Source organism: Gymnodraco acuticeps, unplaced genomic scaffold (assembly GCF_902827175.1).
Source record: "Gymnodraco acuticeps unplaced genomic scaffold, fGymAcu1.1, whole genome shotgun sequence".
Lineage (NCBI taxonomy): Eukaryota > Metazoa > Chordata > Actinopteri > Perciformes > Bathydraconidae > Gymnodraco > Gymnodraco acuticeps.
In genome coordinates this window covers 92790-109057 of record NW_022991938.1, presented here as the reverse complement: position 1 = coordinate 109057, position 16268 = coordinate 92790, and the positions used below count along the sequence as shown (strand labels likewise).

At 41.6% G+C, this 16268-nt stretch overlaps 1 protein-coding gene across 1 annotated transcript in view; it reads left to right on the top strand.

Moving 5' to 3' along the window:
* Window positions 1-14391, top strand: part of snx29 (sorting nexin 29) — a 200233-nt gene extending 185842 nt beyond the window's left edge. The window contains 2 exon segments of the mRNA XM_034200403.1: window positions 6931-7070; window positions 13319-14391. Of these exon segments, the coding sequence (XP_034056294.1) occupies window positions 6931-7070; window positions 13319-13445 (267 nt within the window). The 3' untranslated portion in view covers window positions 13446-14391.
* Window positions 14392-16268: the final 1877 nt, after the last annotated feature.

The following is a 16268-nucleotide window of genomic DNA, read 5'->3' as shown; positions in this document are numbered from 1 at the left end:
GGACAAGATTACTGTAATGACAGGTTTCTTAATCCATAATAGTGTATCATAGTGTTTAGCATAATGTTTGTATCAATAATATAAACTGCAAGTAACTCATCTTGTTAAGTTAAGTAAATGCAAAGGAGTACAAATATGAAATAGCGTAAGATGGAAATGCATAGCCACATCAAAAATGTACTTCAGCGACCCTCTCACTCTTCACTCGTCTTACACAGGTGAACTGCCGACCATATCCACATGACCCAACTTATGCAACCCCATGACAGAATAATAATAAATAATATTATAAACAGGGTTCTTGCGGTCATTAAAAACCTGGAAAAGTCATGGAAATTCAAAATGATAATTCCAGGCCCTGGAAAAGTCATGGAAATGTAACTAAAGTTGCATCAAATATAATTGATATTTTATCTAATCGCCGAAATAGTAATACTATAATGATAATAAATACTGTATCGTATAGTAATGAAACGTAAATGGCATTTAACTGACGAGGTGTTTTGCTGCTGAGAGATTGTAGTTGCTTTAGCGTGTAGAAGCTAGTAAGCCTATTTGATTTGTTTTAGATAGGCACACGATGTTTCATATGCAGACCTTATTTTCAGTGGTACCGCTGAGAAAGAGTAATTTTTTTGGTCATGGAAAATTAGGTAAAGGTCATGGAAAAGTCATTGAAAATCATTGGTGAAAAAGTGTATGAACCCTGTATAAACAAAGACCAAAAAACACCGAAACCTTATTACATTTACAACACAAATCACTACTTTCTGGCATCCATGGCAGCAGCTACTCGAGACACGACAGTAAACGCTCTTATTCCAGTTTTTGAAGCAGGATCGAAGTCTTGGTCTAAAGACCATTGATTTCCTGTTGGCTCAAACTGTAGCCTGTACTTACTTGTCACTAGTTAGAGTGGTGTTGTTGCCAGGCAACCTTAGATGTGCTTTTTGGAGGTTTTTTTCTTTCTACCGCTCAGAATTATAAGGCGTAAATCTGGCAGTAAATTCACTGAGCAGTTGTGGAGACCCCGATGCATGAGACCACTTTATGCCTCTCTTCCACTGACTTCTCCCCTCTCTTGCTTATCTACAGTAAGCTGTGTGTGTGTGTGTGTGTGTGTGTGTGTATTTGCTTGTGCATGCATCAAGTTTTCTTCTTTCCCAGCTTTCACATGACCATTTGTATGATCTCATCTCATCCGATATCCCATACGCTGCTGATTAGCATGCGCACTGAAATGTCTTATCTTGTAAATAAAATCCATGACATTTATGATATCTAGATTGGAAGGGCGGCCAGAATGGACACAAGAAAAGACAGTCCATAAACCAAAGAATATGAACCATCAAATGGGAGATAAACGGACCCATGATTTGATAAGGTCACACTGAAGTCAATCGTTAATATCAGCACAAAGTTAAATACCAGATAAAATGTACGATAAAGAATCGATAAAATATTATCCTCAGTGATTGTAATGTTATCTGAAATGTCTGTTTCTCTTGTCTTAATATTTGCCCTTGTTGATGTGGAAAATGTGCCGTGATGGAAGAATAATGTCAGACTTGACCTGTTCAATAAGGTATTATATTATTGGTAGCGTAGCGTAGCTAATCGTAGCGTAGCTAATCGTAGCATAGCGTAGCTATAGCCTACTGGCTCACAAAGGCAAACACGTTACTATAAATGGAAACCACAGCTTTAATATAGCATCAATCAACAATTTTCATGTGGAGATATATTGGTTTATTGTTTTCCTGAGCATGACACCACACTCCCCCTGTGTGTGTTGTAAACCGAGCGCTTTGTTTTGACAGCTTATCCGGCCGTGCTAGCATTTCCGTTCATGTTACTCCCAACTGGCTAGTTGAAAGGCCACAACTCTGCACTGTTTACCGACAAGAAGTTATATATATACAAATAGGCTAAATGCAGTCTTATGGATCAGAATACACATCTTTTCTCGACCTCAGGAGGGTTTTCTATCGGTATAAAGGAAACATTTCTTTTTAGGACTATTCAACAGCAGCCTTTGTCTCAATTTTGACTAAATACTGCCTTTGAATCAGAATCACTTTATTCGCCCTACAGCTTCCGATGTCCTCTTTTACGCAGGGTGTGTGTGATTTATATATCCCCCTGTAGAAGACAGGAAAAGACCTTGCTCGCCTTCATGTCTTTTATATTCTGGTACATGTCCTTTCCTGTATGATGAATAATAATCGACTGGTTTAGGCTTCATGTCGGATCAGCGTAGCGGTGAGGAGAGGAGGAGACGTTGGGTTGGAGGGGGAGGAGAGAGCGGAGTAAAGATAAAGCCGTTTGTTAGCAGACAAGATGTTGGAGGACAGAGTCCGCCTTGTACCTGCATCAGTATGCCACAGTCGTTTCTGCTCTGCCCTCTCCTTCCTCTCTGCAAACAAGAGACGGCCTCTTCATCCTCCTCTTCGCCTCCACAAGAGGATGAGTCTGTCCAGTCCATTAGTGTTATTACTGCCCTGACATCCATGCAGGCAGTCAGGGTGTCCCTTATTGTGTTGACATGGCATGAAACCCACGCTGGCACACACAGGCTAATCTGACACATCACATTCACCCAGGCCTGTTCCACCCTGCAGGCCGCTGCCTTTACTTCTGTGCTGGAAATATGAAATGAATTCATTCAACAAAATGTCTTTATAATTGTTTTGAATAGGAAAAACAATAAAGCCTTTGCAACAAGCCACCAGGAAGTGCGCCAAGCGTTAAAGAGGGCATGTCATGCAAAATCCTCTTCTTCATGTCTCTTCTACATCAACATGTGTCCCCTCTTCTTCATGGCTCTTCTACATCAACATGTGTTCCTCTTCTCATGGCTCTTCTACATCAACATGTGTCCCCTTTCTTCATGGCTCTTCTACATCAACATGTGTCCCCTCTTCTTCATGTCTCTTCTACATCAACATGTGTCCCCTCTTCTTCATGTCTCTTCTACATCAACATGTGTCCCCTCTTCTTCATGTCTCTTCTACATCAACATGTGTCCCCTCTTCTTCATGTCTCTTCATCAACATGTGTCCCCTCTTTTCATGTCTCTTCTACATCAACATGTGTCCCCTCTTTTCATGTCTCTTCTACATCAACATGTGTCCCCTCTTCTTCATGTCTCTTCTACATCAACATGTGTCCCCTCTTCTTCATGTCTCTTCTACATCAACATGTGTCCCCTCTTCTTCATGTCTCTTCTCATCAACAGGTGTCCCCTCTTCTTCATGTCTCTTCTACATCAACATGTGTCCCCTCTTCTCCATGTCTCTTCTACATCAACATGTGTCCCCTCTTCTTCATGTCTCTTCTACATCAACATGTGTCCCCTCTTCTTCATGTCTCTTCTACATCAACATGTGTCCCCTCTTCTTCATGGCTCTTCTACATCAACATGTGTCCCCTCTTCTTCATGTCTCTTCTACTTCAACATGTGTCCCCTCTTCTTCATGTCTCTTCTACATCAACATGTGTCCCCTCTTCTTCATGTCTCTTCTACATCAACATGTGTCCCCTCTTCTTCATGTCTCTTCTACATCAACATGTGTCCCCTCTTCTTCATGTCTCTTCTACATCAGCATGTGTCCCCTTTCTTCATGTCTCTTCTACATCAACATGTGTCCCCTCTTCTTCATGTCTCTTCTTCATCAACATGTGTCCCCTCTTCTCCATGTCTCTTCTACATCAACATGTGTCCCCTCTTCTTCATGTCTCTTCTACATCAACATGTGTCCCCTCTTCTTCATGTCTCTTCTACATCAACATGTGTCCCCTCTTCTTCATGTCTCTTCTACATCAACATGTGTCCCCTCTTCTTCATGTCTCTTCTACATCAACATGTGTCCCCTCTGTGGAAAGAGACTCTGAAAGTTTCAGGAACAAAGATTCTCTCTTTTTGATCCATTTCTATAAAAAACCTGTCTGAAAATGAGCTGATCAGATTTTGGCCACTTTGTGATGTCATAACGATGTTTTGTCTTGTGTAACCATTAGCCAATCAGCAACCAAGGTAACCCCCCCCCACCTTATAACCTGAATCTCCTCCTAGAGCACCATTGTGTTCTTTGTAATCAAATCTCTCTCAGAGGGGCGTGGGGAGGGGCTCCTTATTTTCATCTAAAGTAACAGACAGAGAATCAGCACTTTGGAAACAGGGCTGAAACAGAGGGGATTATGGGTAATGCTGCAATGATCTGTTTGGTGTTTGGAGCCAAACACTTCAGAGACATGTTTTGTATATATCTGAGACCTATAATATATTGATGAAAAACTGTATAATAGGTGAACTTTAAAGAGGGCGTATAATGCTCATTTTCAGTTTCATATTAGTATTTAGTGTCTGTCTCCATGCTTTAAAGGTGGGGTAGGTAAGTTTGAGAAACTGGCTTGAGAAACACTTGTTGTTATATTCCATGGAATGCTCTTAACATCCCGATAGCAATGAATATCTGAAGTGCTTTGACAAAAAATCCATAAAAACATTTCATCTGTGGAAGCCGTGGCGCTGTGAAAAGCACGACCAATCATCTGAGCCGGCCCGGCTAAAGTAACTGGACGGCCTACCTGCCTGTCAGCCTTCCATCTGTGCACAAATTTATCTCGTGCCCTCATTGGTCATGTGCGCGTTCGTGTGTGTTGGGGGAGGGGCTCTGTAAGGAAGTGGCAGATTTTTTCCGGCTATGTATTTTCAAATTCGAGCGCACTCGAGCTGGTTTCTCCAAAATGACCTACCCCACCTTTAATGTTCAAAAAGCTCTTTATTTTTCTCATACTGCCTGTGCTGCAGCACCTCTTTTCACCCTCTGTCTGAAACCAGAGCCCAGTCTGCTCTGACTAGTTAGCTGGCCGGCTCTGTTGTGATTGGTCAACCGCTTAGAGATGTCCCCCCCCCCCCCCCCCCCCATAATGTGTGGAAGCGCAAGAGGAAAGGGAAAACCCCAAAAAGCATAAAAAGGCCTCTTTAAAGCAAACTTTTGTTGTGGCAAAACCACAACCTTTGTGTAAGTTCATCTTATACGGAAGTTGTCCCCGTGGGCCTCATGTTAACAAAATTATAAACAAGCAGTAGTTTCGTCTTTGATTCATGAATTTGTAGTAAGTACTAAGTAATAAGTGCTTCTTTCACAGAAGATCCACATCTTTATTTTAAGACAATTGAGTTCCTTTGGGATTTAGATCAAAAGAGGAACAACACTTTGACAAACAGTACATATTGGCCTCCTCTAAGGGCTGTTTGTTCTCGTCCCAAACACCAGAGAGTAAACGGAGCGGTGCCCAGGCTTTGTTCTGAGTGTTGCCGGACACAGATTAGCCTCGCTAACTCTCGCCATGTGGCTCCGTGCCTCCAGAGTCGCTCTGAGGGAAGTCTGAATGCTCATATGTCCAATTTCTCTTCAACATCAGCAACCAAACAACAACATAAACACAAATACTGAGGTGTGTTAATCCTCACATGGTGGAGCATTGCTTTTCATGGGTGACTTTTCATTTTGGAGGCATGGTTTATTGATGTGTGTGACGGGGTTCATTTTGTCCGTTCACAAACACTGGCCTAGTCGGTTGGGTTACGCTCCAAAAAACGTTATTCTTAACAGCAACAAAAAAATAACGAAACAGCACACCTTAAACAAACAAAATAAAAATCCAAAACAGGCCGTCCATCACTCATTCAGAGTAAACATGTTCTGTTGTTGCCTTCTCTGCAACAAACTCCCAAACATGTCCCAGCCTTTACTGCAACATTCTTCTGAGTGAATCCTTCCAGGGCCAAACCCCGTCCCTTTTGAGCTCATAGCCTCTCCCACAGGCTTACCGTCAACAGGTGACAACAATTAAACTTCAAACCACATTTCAACATAAAAATCCAACCCAAACATAAAACAGGTTAACCACCTCTTAACATAATCATTTAACAAATTAACAAACACACAATAAATAATAAATTGCATGGTTCCTTTTTAGGAAGAGAGCAGGAAATGTTTGGTGTGTGTGTAGTGTGTGTGTGTCGGCTGTCAGTGGCGGAGTCGGTCACTCATGTGATCCGCTCCATCACAATGTGTAATAATAATACATTTTATTTCTATAGCGCTTTTCTTGAACCCAAAGACGCTTTACATTTGGGAGGGAGGGTAGACAGACAAAACAAAAACAAAGCCACATGGCTACAGAGTTGAAGAGGTGGGTTTTGAGGCGGGGCTGGAACAGGGTGAGGGACTCAGACTCACGGTGTAGTGGATTTAAACTGCAAACATACAGTGTTTGTGGCACATAAACAAAGTTAAATATGAATTACAGATATCATTGTTATTATACATTTTTGAAAGATATCTTGATCTTACTAAGCCATTTCTGGTCATAGTATTTCGTTTAGATACATCTTGCAGTATTTCGCAGGACGCTGTGTGGCTTTAGTACGATATACAGGGATGTAGTTATATGAGGACTTACCTGTGTATTAATGTAAACCAGAAAGAGGGCAATGGGAAACATGGAAATTGCCTATCAAATTACATTAGTGCGATTAGTTTGGGTTCTTTTATCATGTAGTGAAAATCTGATATAGTGACGGCCCTTATTTGTACTGACTGAAGGAAAGTTGCAACGCCCCAGATTTAATCCTGGAGTAGCTACAAGACGTAATCATTCAGCAGTCAGAGCTCTTTCAGTTACAATATGTGGGGGGGAATTATTTTTAGGGCACACTACACTAAAGGAACACCAATTATTAAAGTGTAATAGGGCCTCTTTAATGGAAAGCTTTTGTGTTTATTTGCTCGATCCTTTGGCTATTCTGTAGCTTTTTCAATGCACCATTTATGCTGTAACTATCTTGTCTTCTTTCTCCCTCCCTCTCTCTCTCCCTCTCTCTCTCCCTCTCTCTCTCTCTCTCCCCTCTGTCTGCAGGATGCCAAGTTTGTGGAGGAGAGGAGGAAGCAGCTGCAGGGTTACCTTCGCATGGTGATGAACAAACTGATCCAGACGCTGCCGGAGTTCACAGCTCGGCCCACCAAAGAGACCCTGCTGTCTCTGCTGCCTTTCTGTCTGTAAGTGGACACACACAGGCAGGTTCAATACCGCCTCTAAGCCTTTGTGCAAGCGTGTGTGTGTGTCGGTGTGTGTGTGTGTCGGTGAGGGATTAAGGGGAAGGATGCCAACACATGTGCAGGTGCAGGGCTCCTGTCTGTGAGAGATTGCTACACAATGTGAGGAGGAATCCAAACAATGCAGTCAGAAAAATAAATCACAAAGTGTGTGTTTGTAACTTTTTGAAATATTCATAGCACTAGATTGTGATTTTGAGTTGTTTTCTGGTCCATGGCAAACTCAAATATGGTGCAATCCACATGATTTTCAGTCAAATCATTTTTGCGTTTAACCATTGCAGAAATCCCAGTATATGCTTGAATTGCATCTATAAAGGAAACATCAGTTTTTAGCAACAGTTTGTGGGTTATTATACCAATGTAATCAATAAGAGGTTGACAAGGAGTAAGCTGTTTTGTTAGTAGTTGTTACAGCAGAGGATTAATGTCACTAATAATTTCCGATCCCTGGTGAATAAACGTCAGCGTTTCCTGCATGTTACACTCATATGCATAATTCACACATAGCAGTGTATATGTTCTGTCACACACACTGTGTGAAAGAGCCTGATGCCTCCGCTGCCCACCTACATGTAGCTACCACTTCGTCTGAAAATAAGATTTTTCCAGTTCATTTCCTGTCCGTATTCATATCGGTTTCCACTCACTGGGATCAGTCAGCTGGCGTGACGCGTCACTGAAAGTCATTTCCTCTCCAAAGACATCTGAGTCATCGGGCTAAGGCAGGAACAAAAACAACATGGTCGACATTGGGGCCTTGTTGAAAGCAAATATGTGCAGAATTTTGTGCAACACTGGCATTTATTTCCTAATAATGACATGGGTGTTTATTTGTAGATAAATGAAAGTGCGGCTGTTCGATGTTTTCTAAAATTCAACATTCAAAGGCTTTGTTTGTTTGTTTGTTGTTAGCATTTTAGCACCTACGGTTCCCCCGTCTTTAAGGTAACGTAAACGAGCTAAGGTAATGTAGGCTAATGTTCTACAACATAAATACTTCAGTAAATACTCTACTCATGAATGTCCGAAGCTTTTGTGTGTCTTAAAATCGGCGGTTACTAACAAGTGACCTAATGAGATGCCAAATATCGTCCCGCTGAACATTAGCCGCCTTTAGCTTAGCGGCTAATATTAGCTCTGGTGATTGGATCCACCCTTCAACATTCCTAAAGTGGTTTTAATATGTGGAGCTATGCTGCTGAACATAACGTGTACATATCATAAACGTTGGTTTGCTACAGAGATTATTTCTGCAATCGAATGGGAAAATCCAATTGCTATTCGTTGTTGCGATGCTAACTTCAGGGTCAGCCTTCACAAGTACGCCTTCACTGCATCATTCAATTCCTTCAGTGTAGTTTTGGCCTTGAAAAGTCCAAGACTGTTTTAAAATAAAAGATGGGTTTCAGTCAAAGGGTTACATTTACTCAACGTGAATACTGTTCTACTTCAGATCACAGCACCAGATCATTTGATAACCATAGTAAAGCTTAAGCAGAGATGTTTCCCTCATCGTCCCAGATCCATCCGAAAAAATTGAAGATAACCAAAGTTGAAGTAATTGTTTGTGATGTTTGTAATTATGGGTCAACATATTTTGGTTTTACATTTACAATGATGCTCATCATGTCAACACAACAATCATGAGCTAAATATAAAGTAACATTAAGTTGATGGACTTTTACTTGCATACACAGGTCTTATTTAGCCTCTGTGCTGACGGGGGATTTACCTCTACATTTGAATCGCAGTAGACATCGACTCAACACCGATCAGTGTACCGTTATATTCCTGGCTCACGTGTAAAGGCATTCAGGCTTCTGTAATTTCTCTACAATGGCGCTCTGAGGCCTGCCAGTGTTGTCGTGATGTTTTAATATAACAGGACTGACTTACTGCCTGTTCAGTTAGCGAGATCAAACCCGCGCTGTCTCACGCCTTCAGTGAAGATGAGAGGATGATTAGTCCTGTCATTCACGTGATGAAAGGCGGGGGGGAGAAGATGCAGAGGTAAGCAGGAAACTATTTGGTTTTGATCTAATTAGAAACCATTCTGGAAAATATGTAACAACCATGTTTGAACCAAATAAAGAAAACTCTGAATTCTTTATAATCTCAAATATGGCTGCAGCGTTCAATTATCATGTGTTGTTCTAAATTAAATCAATTTGTTTCATTTCACACTTCAACAGTGTTTAATGTCAGTTTATAGATTTTTACTGTATATTTTCTACTTTTAATGCTGTTTTAATTCTATTTTGAGGTGTTTAAATTCTAATATTGTTTATTTCTCCTCTTTAATTTCTAATAATGTGCAATGCCTTTGTTTTGTTGTTTTTATGCTGCTGCAACGCAAACATTTCCCAATTTGGGATCAATACAGTACCTCCTATCCTATCTTATCTTATTTAAGTGCCGTATTACATTTTGAGTCTATAAAACATCCTTTTGGGAATGCAACAACAAAAAATGCATGTTTTATTTATTTCAAATTACTTTAAAAAAGGTACTTTTATTTCAACTATATGTTCAATGATGTGTTCAAAACTCCACAGTGATAGTAATTAATATCTCTGGCTTTACCTACCCTACCATCTTCCCTCAGCCAAATGTTTGCATATAACACATTTAGCTATTTGCTTGGCAACACATTTTCACTCGGCTGCTTCAAAAATAACACATTTTATTTTGCCCTTTATTTAAAGATTTAAAAGCAACGCCATTTTGTTGGTGACTCAGCCTCTCAGCCTTGTTTCAATCACCCCATATGGGTCAGCTTTAACGTAGTCACATGTCATTTAAAGTCCAGTAACAGGCCTGAGATCAGTGTTGCCTGTTCTGCTGTTACAGATTTTCTTCACTTGCACTCTTCATGCTGAGTTTCTCCTCCTGTCTGCAGCACTCCTCTCCTCCGATAGAGCTGCCAGCAGGAGCTCGACACCTTCATGGTTTACTCAGAACACAGAGTACACTCTCAGTTCTTATTGACCTGCTGCCTCGGAGAAAAGTGCTGTAGACCTTTGTGTCACAGTCAAGAGCAGTTTTAGTGTTTCAGAATGAAGATATAACCTTTTATTGTTGTGGATTTAGACAGTTTCTGTGTGTTTGTGTTTGTACAGGACGTGGGAATAGTTTGTTATTCAGACTGTTATTAATCTCACCCCGCCTTTTGCTGTTAGACAATCAATTTGATGCATGTTTGTGTACCCATTTTCTCTAATGATGCACCTCTGCAATTCAATTATTACAATTCCAACAGTGCCTGGTGAAGTCATTATCCTGCACAAGTCAATATCAGACCTAAATGGGGACAAGTACATGCTGAGAACCGGAGAAAAAAAACTGTAAGCCCTAATTATTTCCGCACATTTAGCTACTCTACCCAGTTTGATATGAATAGATGAGATGGTGGTTTCAGCTCTGCATGCTGCCCCCCGATTTACTATGATTTTTTTGCTGATATAATTCCCCATCGCACCACTGCCTGGCCAACCTTGGCCAAGTTCAGATTGTGTGACTGCATTTGATTTAGCCAGCCTGGTGAGAGGAATAAGTGCAGCTTGAGCCACTGATGCATTTTACTGTATGTGCTGGAGAAAATAGAATCATCTTCGTCACATTAACAAAGATCAGGCTGTTCCCATTTGACCTGCTCACACTGTGCCCCCCTCACGCTGTTTGTGTTCTTTACTCAAAGGTATTTTTTTAAGTGGGGTTGTATGAGGAGCATATTGATAGTGTATTAACTACAGTAAATGGTGGTTGACATGCCCATAGTTTCTAGAACATACAGGGGGACCAGCAAGCAGCTGAGAGACTGATGTTGATGGAAATATCATATTTTAGCCACCTGAAAGATTCTGTATATTGTAATAACAATACTTACCTGTACAAAAGTGTGAATTGCCACAGTTTCTATATGTATACGTGCATTTCCCTGTGGTGGGGACGAATAAAGGATTTATTTTTTTCTTGTCAATGGATTCTGGTGGCTTTGAAAAGAGGTAAGATTAGTTTGATTAGATAAGCTTCAGTTTCACATCAGAAAGGGCTGAAAGCAAGTTAACGCTGTGAAAACATTCTAAATATAACCTACACCAGAACCTTTACTGTTCGTAAGTGGCTGAAAACAATTTGCTGCTGCCTCCATTCACAGCAGGACACCTCAAAGCTCCAATGGCTGTAATTCTGCCTGATTTTCCAACCAGGGGGCATGGAGACAGTCATCTACTGTGGAAACAACCTTATACAACCCTACTTTAAAACATCCAAACCATCCCTTTTAGTTTAAATCTGTGCTTGAACCCAGTGGTGTTACTGTCTCAGCCTATGTCAACATGACAGAGCCTCTCCTCCCTCTTATCACTGCTGCTTTTTTAGCCTCTGCTGCTTCAAATACAAGTGTTTCTCCCACAGTGACACTTTCAGCCAAAGCAACGCCCCATGACGGCTTTTGTTTAAAAAGGTCTGTTCAGATAACCTTAATCACAGATGTAGCAGCTGTAGTTATTTAATCAAAAAGGCCAGTGAGACACCAACAGGGAATTGCCCTCTGCCCTTTTCCTTGTTTTTAATATTCATCCCCTTTGTCAGAGAAGCACTTGAACCCCTTTAACAGTCCGTATTCATCACAGGCTGCAGGTGAGAGTTCACTGTCTTGCCGATGAACTGCTTCAGAAGAAATGAAACAAGAGAGCCATTTGAAATCCCGCCGTTCAATCTCCCTGCTTTTCATTTCCTCCCTTTTGACAAGTGGCTCTCATTCATCCTCAGCCTTGTCAGACAAGACTCGGGGATCAGGGGTGAAGACGGTCGCCAGGGAAACCAGGGCAATGATGTCATCATGAGTGGCTGAGATTATTTCCTACCGAGTACTCAGAAAACCACAACATCGTAATCACATAATGTGATTCCTAGTAACAGCAAGGACATAAAGCTACCAGTAGTTAAACTGGGGATCATTTCATGTTTATTTGTTATAGCAGAACAAGTCAGGGGGGTCAAACTCAAATACACAGTGGGCCAAAATGAAAAAATAGGTACTAGTCGAGGGCCGGACTGGTTCAATGTTTATTGCAGAACTTATTGAAATGAACTTATTGCACATATTAAACCTGGAACTAACAAAGCTTAAATTATTGCCAATAAAAACAACATTAAACATTAAATAATCAGTTGCATTCATTTCTTATGGCTCTAACTGCAGCTTTTCCAGAGTCATTTCTTATGATTACATTTTTCCACAGGCCAACAACAGCTTCAACAAAACTATTTCCCTCAAAGAGAAAACCAAACATGCCCTGTTGTCGTGAGAGAAAGTGCAGAAGGAAACATCCATTGAACTCAGTGTGCTGCTCTGTGATGCTAGTTCAGATACTTGGCCTCTCATCTTGGGTGCAAGGTCATCAATGTTTGGGCTCAGGCTCTGAGCTGAGGAGACCCTCAGGATGGAGGGAAGGTGTGAGAGCAATATACCGGCGGGCCAGATCTAATAGGAATTAGAAATTATCCTGCGGGCCGAAATTAAATCCACCAAGGGCCTGATTTGGCCCCCGGGCCTTGAGTTTGACACATGTGGTTTAGAAGATTGCCCATGCCATTTCCTAACAAGTTGCAAGAAACTTTAGCCCATAGTTTTAGTGCTGCTGACCAACAGTCAAACAAACCGACTAAAAACGTATAATTTGTGGAGTTTAAAACAATAAAAGTCTACTTCCTTTTCAATCCACTAACATTAGCCTGGTTAGCCAGCTTGCTACAACTGCTAACAATCTGATTTTATTTGAATCTCTCAAATGTATTGTTGCAAGCTACAAATGTGAAGCCTTCTTAAAGAAACATCTAATAAATGTCAGTGGTTTATCTTCCTCTATTATCCTTGTAATGTGTAACAAAAAAAAGAAGTCTGGCAAAAATAGTGATAAAAACCAAAGTAAGGCAAGCAGTGAATTAAATAAACTTCCATTTTGCTACTCGATTTGCAATTAATGAAGACGAGTTCAGATATTTAGCTCATGAAAACGTCTCTATTTACTTCTTTGAATGTCGGGTTTCACAAGTAGAAGTCCTCTGGCAGAAGGCAAATGAGGCGTTTAAGTCTCCAGATGCAGCATCAGTGGAGTGTTTGAATAACAAACTTGTCCAGATGTTCATTTAAAGTCCCCGTCTCTTCTCTTCCTCTCCTGCAGAGACACGCCACAGGCCAACGACGGTGGAGCCAAAACGCCTCGCTCCAAAACGTCTTCTCGCTTCCCCCGTCTGGGCCGCAGCCGCAACCTGGAGACCAGAACGGACCCTCAGAGCGGCGACCTTTAACCCCTGGAGCCTGTGGACTAATTATCTGTCACTTCATAGATGAGAGCAGCGCTATGCCTGGCGAAATTCCTGCCCCGCTTACTTCGGGTGAAACAAAGCATGAGTGCGAAGTGGAAAAATATACTTTGATCTTGTCTAAAAGCTGCTGTGCGGTGTTTTGCACATTAAACAACAAAAGGATTACAAATTAGGGTTTTCTTACTTTCTTACGTTTCAGTAAAATCTGTGGCTTCAGGCTCCACAGAGAGGATGAAAAGCTTAATTAAAGGGATCCGCTCAGTCAATACGTGTAAGTCTGTGGGAAATACCTAAACACAGCTACATTATGATCCCCTATTCATTTAAATTAAACCATAAATCAACGCGTTGATCGATCTTAAAGGACATTGTGTAATTGTTTGCCTAACTGACATATTTGGGCTCCATGTATACAAAAAAGCACGGTTTTCTTAAATGTTTGATCTGATTGGAGAAAACTTAAGAATCTGTATTTATTGCCAGGGAAATTACAGCTAATTTTCACCCAAAAAGGGGCGGGGCCACATGGGTTGCTCTCATCTATTGGCTGGGGACGACGTTTCCTGTGTGGAAGTCTCACGGACCTTCAAAGTGTCACGATACAAGGACTCATTCGAGGAAAGGAGACTGATTACAGGCCTCTCTGTGAGATAAATGTATATTTCTGTGCATCGCTGGGTGAGTGTAGGACAAATAACCCAATCACACACCTCTTACCTCACTGAGAGACAGAGACTCTGTAAACTGCACACGAACTAACCTGGACGGCTCTTCTCAAACACAATGAGGTGACAGAAATGTGTTCTTTTTCTTATTTTAGTGAAAGTGTTACAGTCATAGTGCCTGCATTGCTTTGTAGCTGCTCTCCTGGTAGGTAGAGAGAGAGGGAGAGGGAGAGGTGGGTATATTAAAGTATTATCCTGGGAAATGGGTGTTGTTTTTCATATAATGTTTCAGCGTAACGCAGCGTCCACACGGCGGCGTGCGTTGAAGCTTGCCGGTGGGCGTGTCTGAAACTCGACCAACAACCAATCAGATGAATCTCCCGTCCCGGACACACAAGCACGCGGTTTGATTGGCTAGAGCTTGTACTGGCATGTGATTTGATTGGCTGACGCTTCCGTCGAATCTTCAAAAGTAGAACATTGCTCTACTTTTGAAGCGAGCAAAGCGAAGCGAGCAAAGCGAAGCGACGGAACCACAATGCAGTTCGGCAAAGCGTGACGTCACCCCATTCAAAGTGAATGGGCAGAAGCGTTGAAGCGTCAACGCACGCGGCCGTATGGACGGGCCGTTATGGAGCGTCCACACAGCAGCGTGCGTTGACGCTTGGAGGTGGGCGTGTCTGTAGCTTGGGGATTTTTTGCGAGCAACGCGACCAACAACCAATCACATGAATCTCCCGCCCCCGACATACAAAGCAATAGCAATGTTAAAACGAAGTAAACTGGATATAAAATCCCCAAACAGGCGAAAACCTACCAGATTCACCCACTGTCTCTCCCACCTCCCTCCATGCCTCGCTCCTCCGGTTTGTATCCCGGTAGATGAACAGAGACTGATCATACAGCACCGGGTGATTCACTACCGCTATAATGAATTTTCCCTCCATTTTTTGGAATATGAGGAAATGACCTGCGTAGTCTCTCCCAGCATACACGCGGTTTGATTGGTTAGCGCTTGTACTGGCAGATTTGCATAAACGGGATTTCATTGGCTGACGCCTCCGTCGAGGCGTCAAAAGTTGAACATTGCTCAACTTTTGAAGCGAGCAACGCTCCACGTCGCTTCCCAAAATGCAGTTCGGCTAAAAGTGACGTCACCCCATTCAAAGTGAATGGGCAGAAGCGTTGGAAGCTTCAACGCACGCCGCTGTGTGGACGGGCCGTTATGGTGCCATACATTCAACACGACGATGATTCACCGTCTCTGGCGTCGACCACTAGGAAATTCTTGTTCCTCTTTATTACGGCTATTACAGACACTCTGCAGAAAGTGTAACATATCTTAATGTCGCCAGGGAGGCCGTGATGATTAAAACATCTTTTAAATTCCACATTATGTGCATTACAGTAGGTCATGGAAAAGCTAACCGACATCTCTTTGGGACTGTACCAAACATTTTTGAGGTGAAAACGGAGGCGGGGTTAAATGTTATGTTTTGAAAAGCAATCTTCCTACTCCCAGGTTTATTAATATTTCATTTGGACCCTTCTCGTTAATTCGGAGAAAATTGCCTCCAACACCCTGTCACTATTACAAACTAAAAGAGACAAGGAATTAAATAATTGAAATACTAAGCAAAATAAAAGAAGCTATTTAACGTTAAAATAAAGAAGTGGATTTAGACATTTTTACTAATTTGCGTTTCAACATTTAAGTTGGCGCAGTTGTTTTGTTATGACAACTTTCATGAGTAAATCTGTGACATCACTATGTAACTCCAACACATTGTACGTTATAGGGTAAGGGGCGGGACCTCACAACATGTCACAGTAGAAATACTAATATTAACCTGAACATTAGCATCCTTCAAATCCTCTTTAAACAACACGTAAGAAGACAGAAGAGTATTAGTTATCTCAACCTTGGCAAAGACAGAACTTACATCCTTTCCTTATTACCTTTGACAATAAAAGCCCTAGACATTTAATATTCTAGGGCAGAGGTTTTTAGGTAATTTTTTCGTCACACTACAAATAATGTTTGGTCAGTCCCTTATTGAGACGTACATTCTGCTGTTTCCTATCTTTCAACATGTAAGAGTTGCAAACACCTGCTGTCATATGTCGGATCATTATTTGA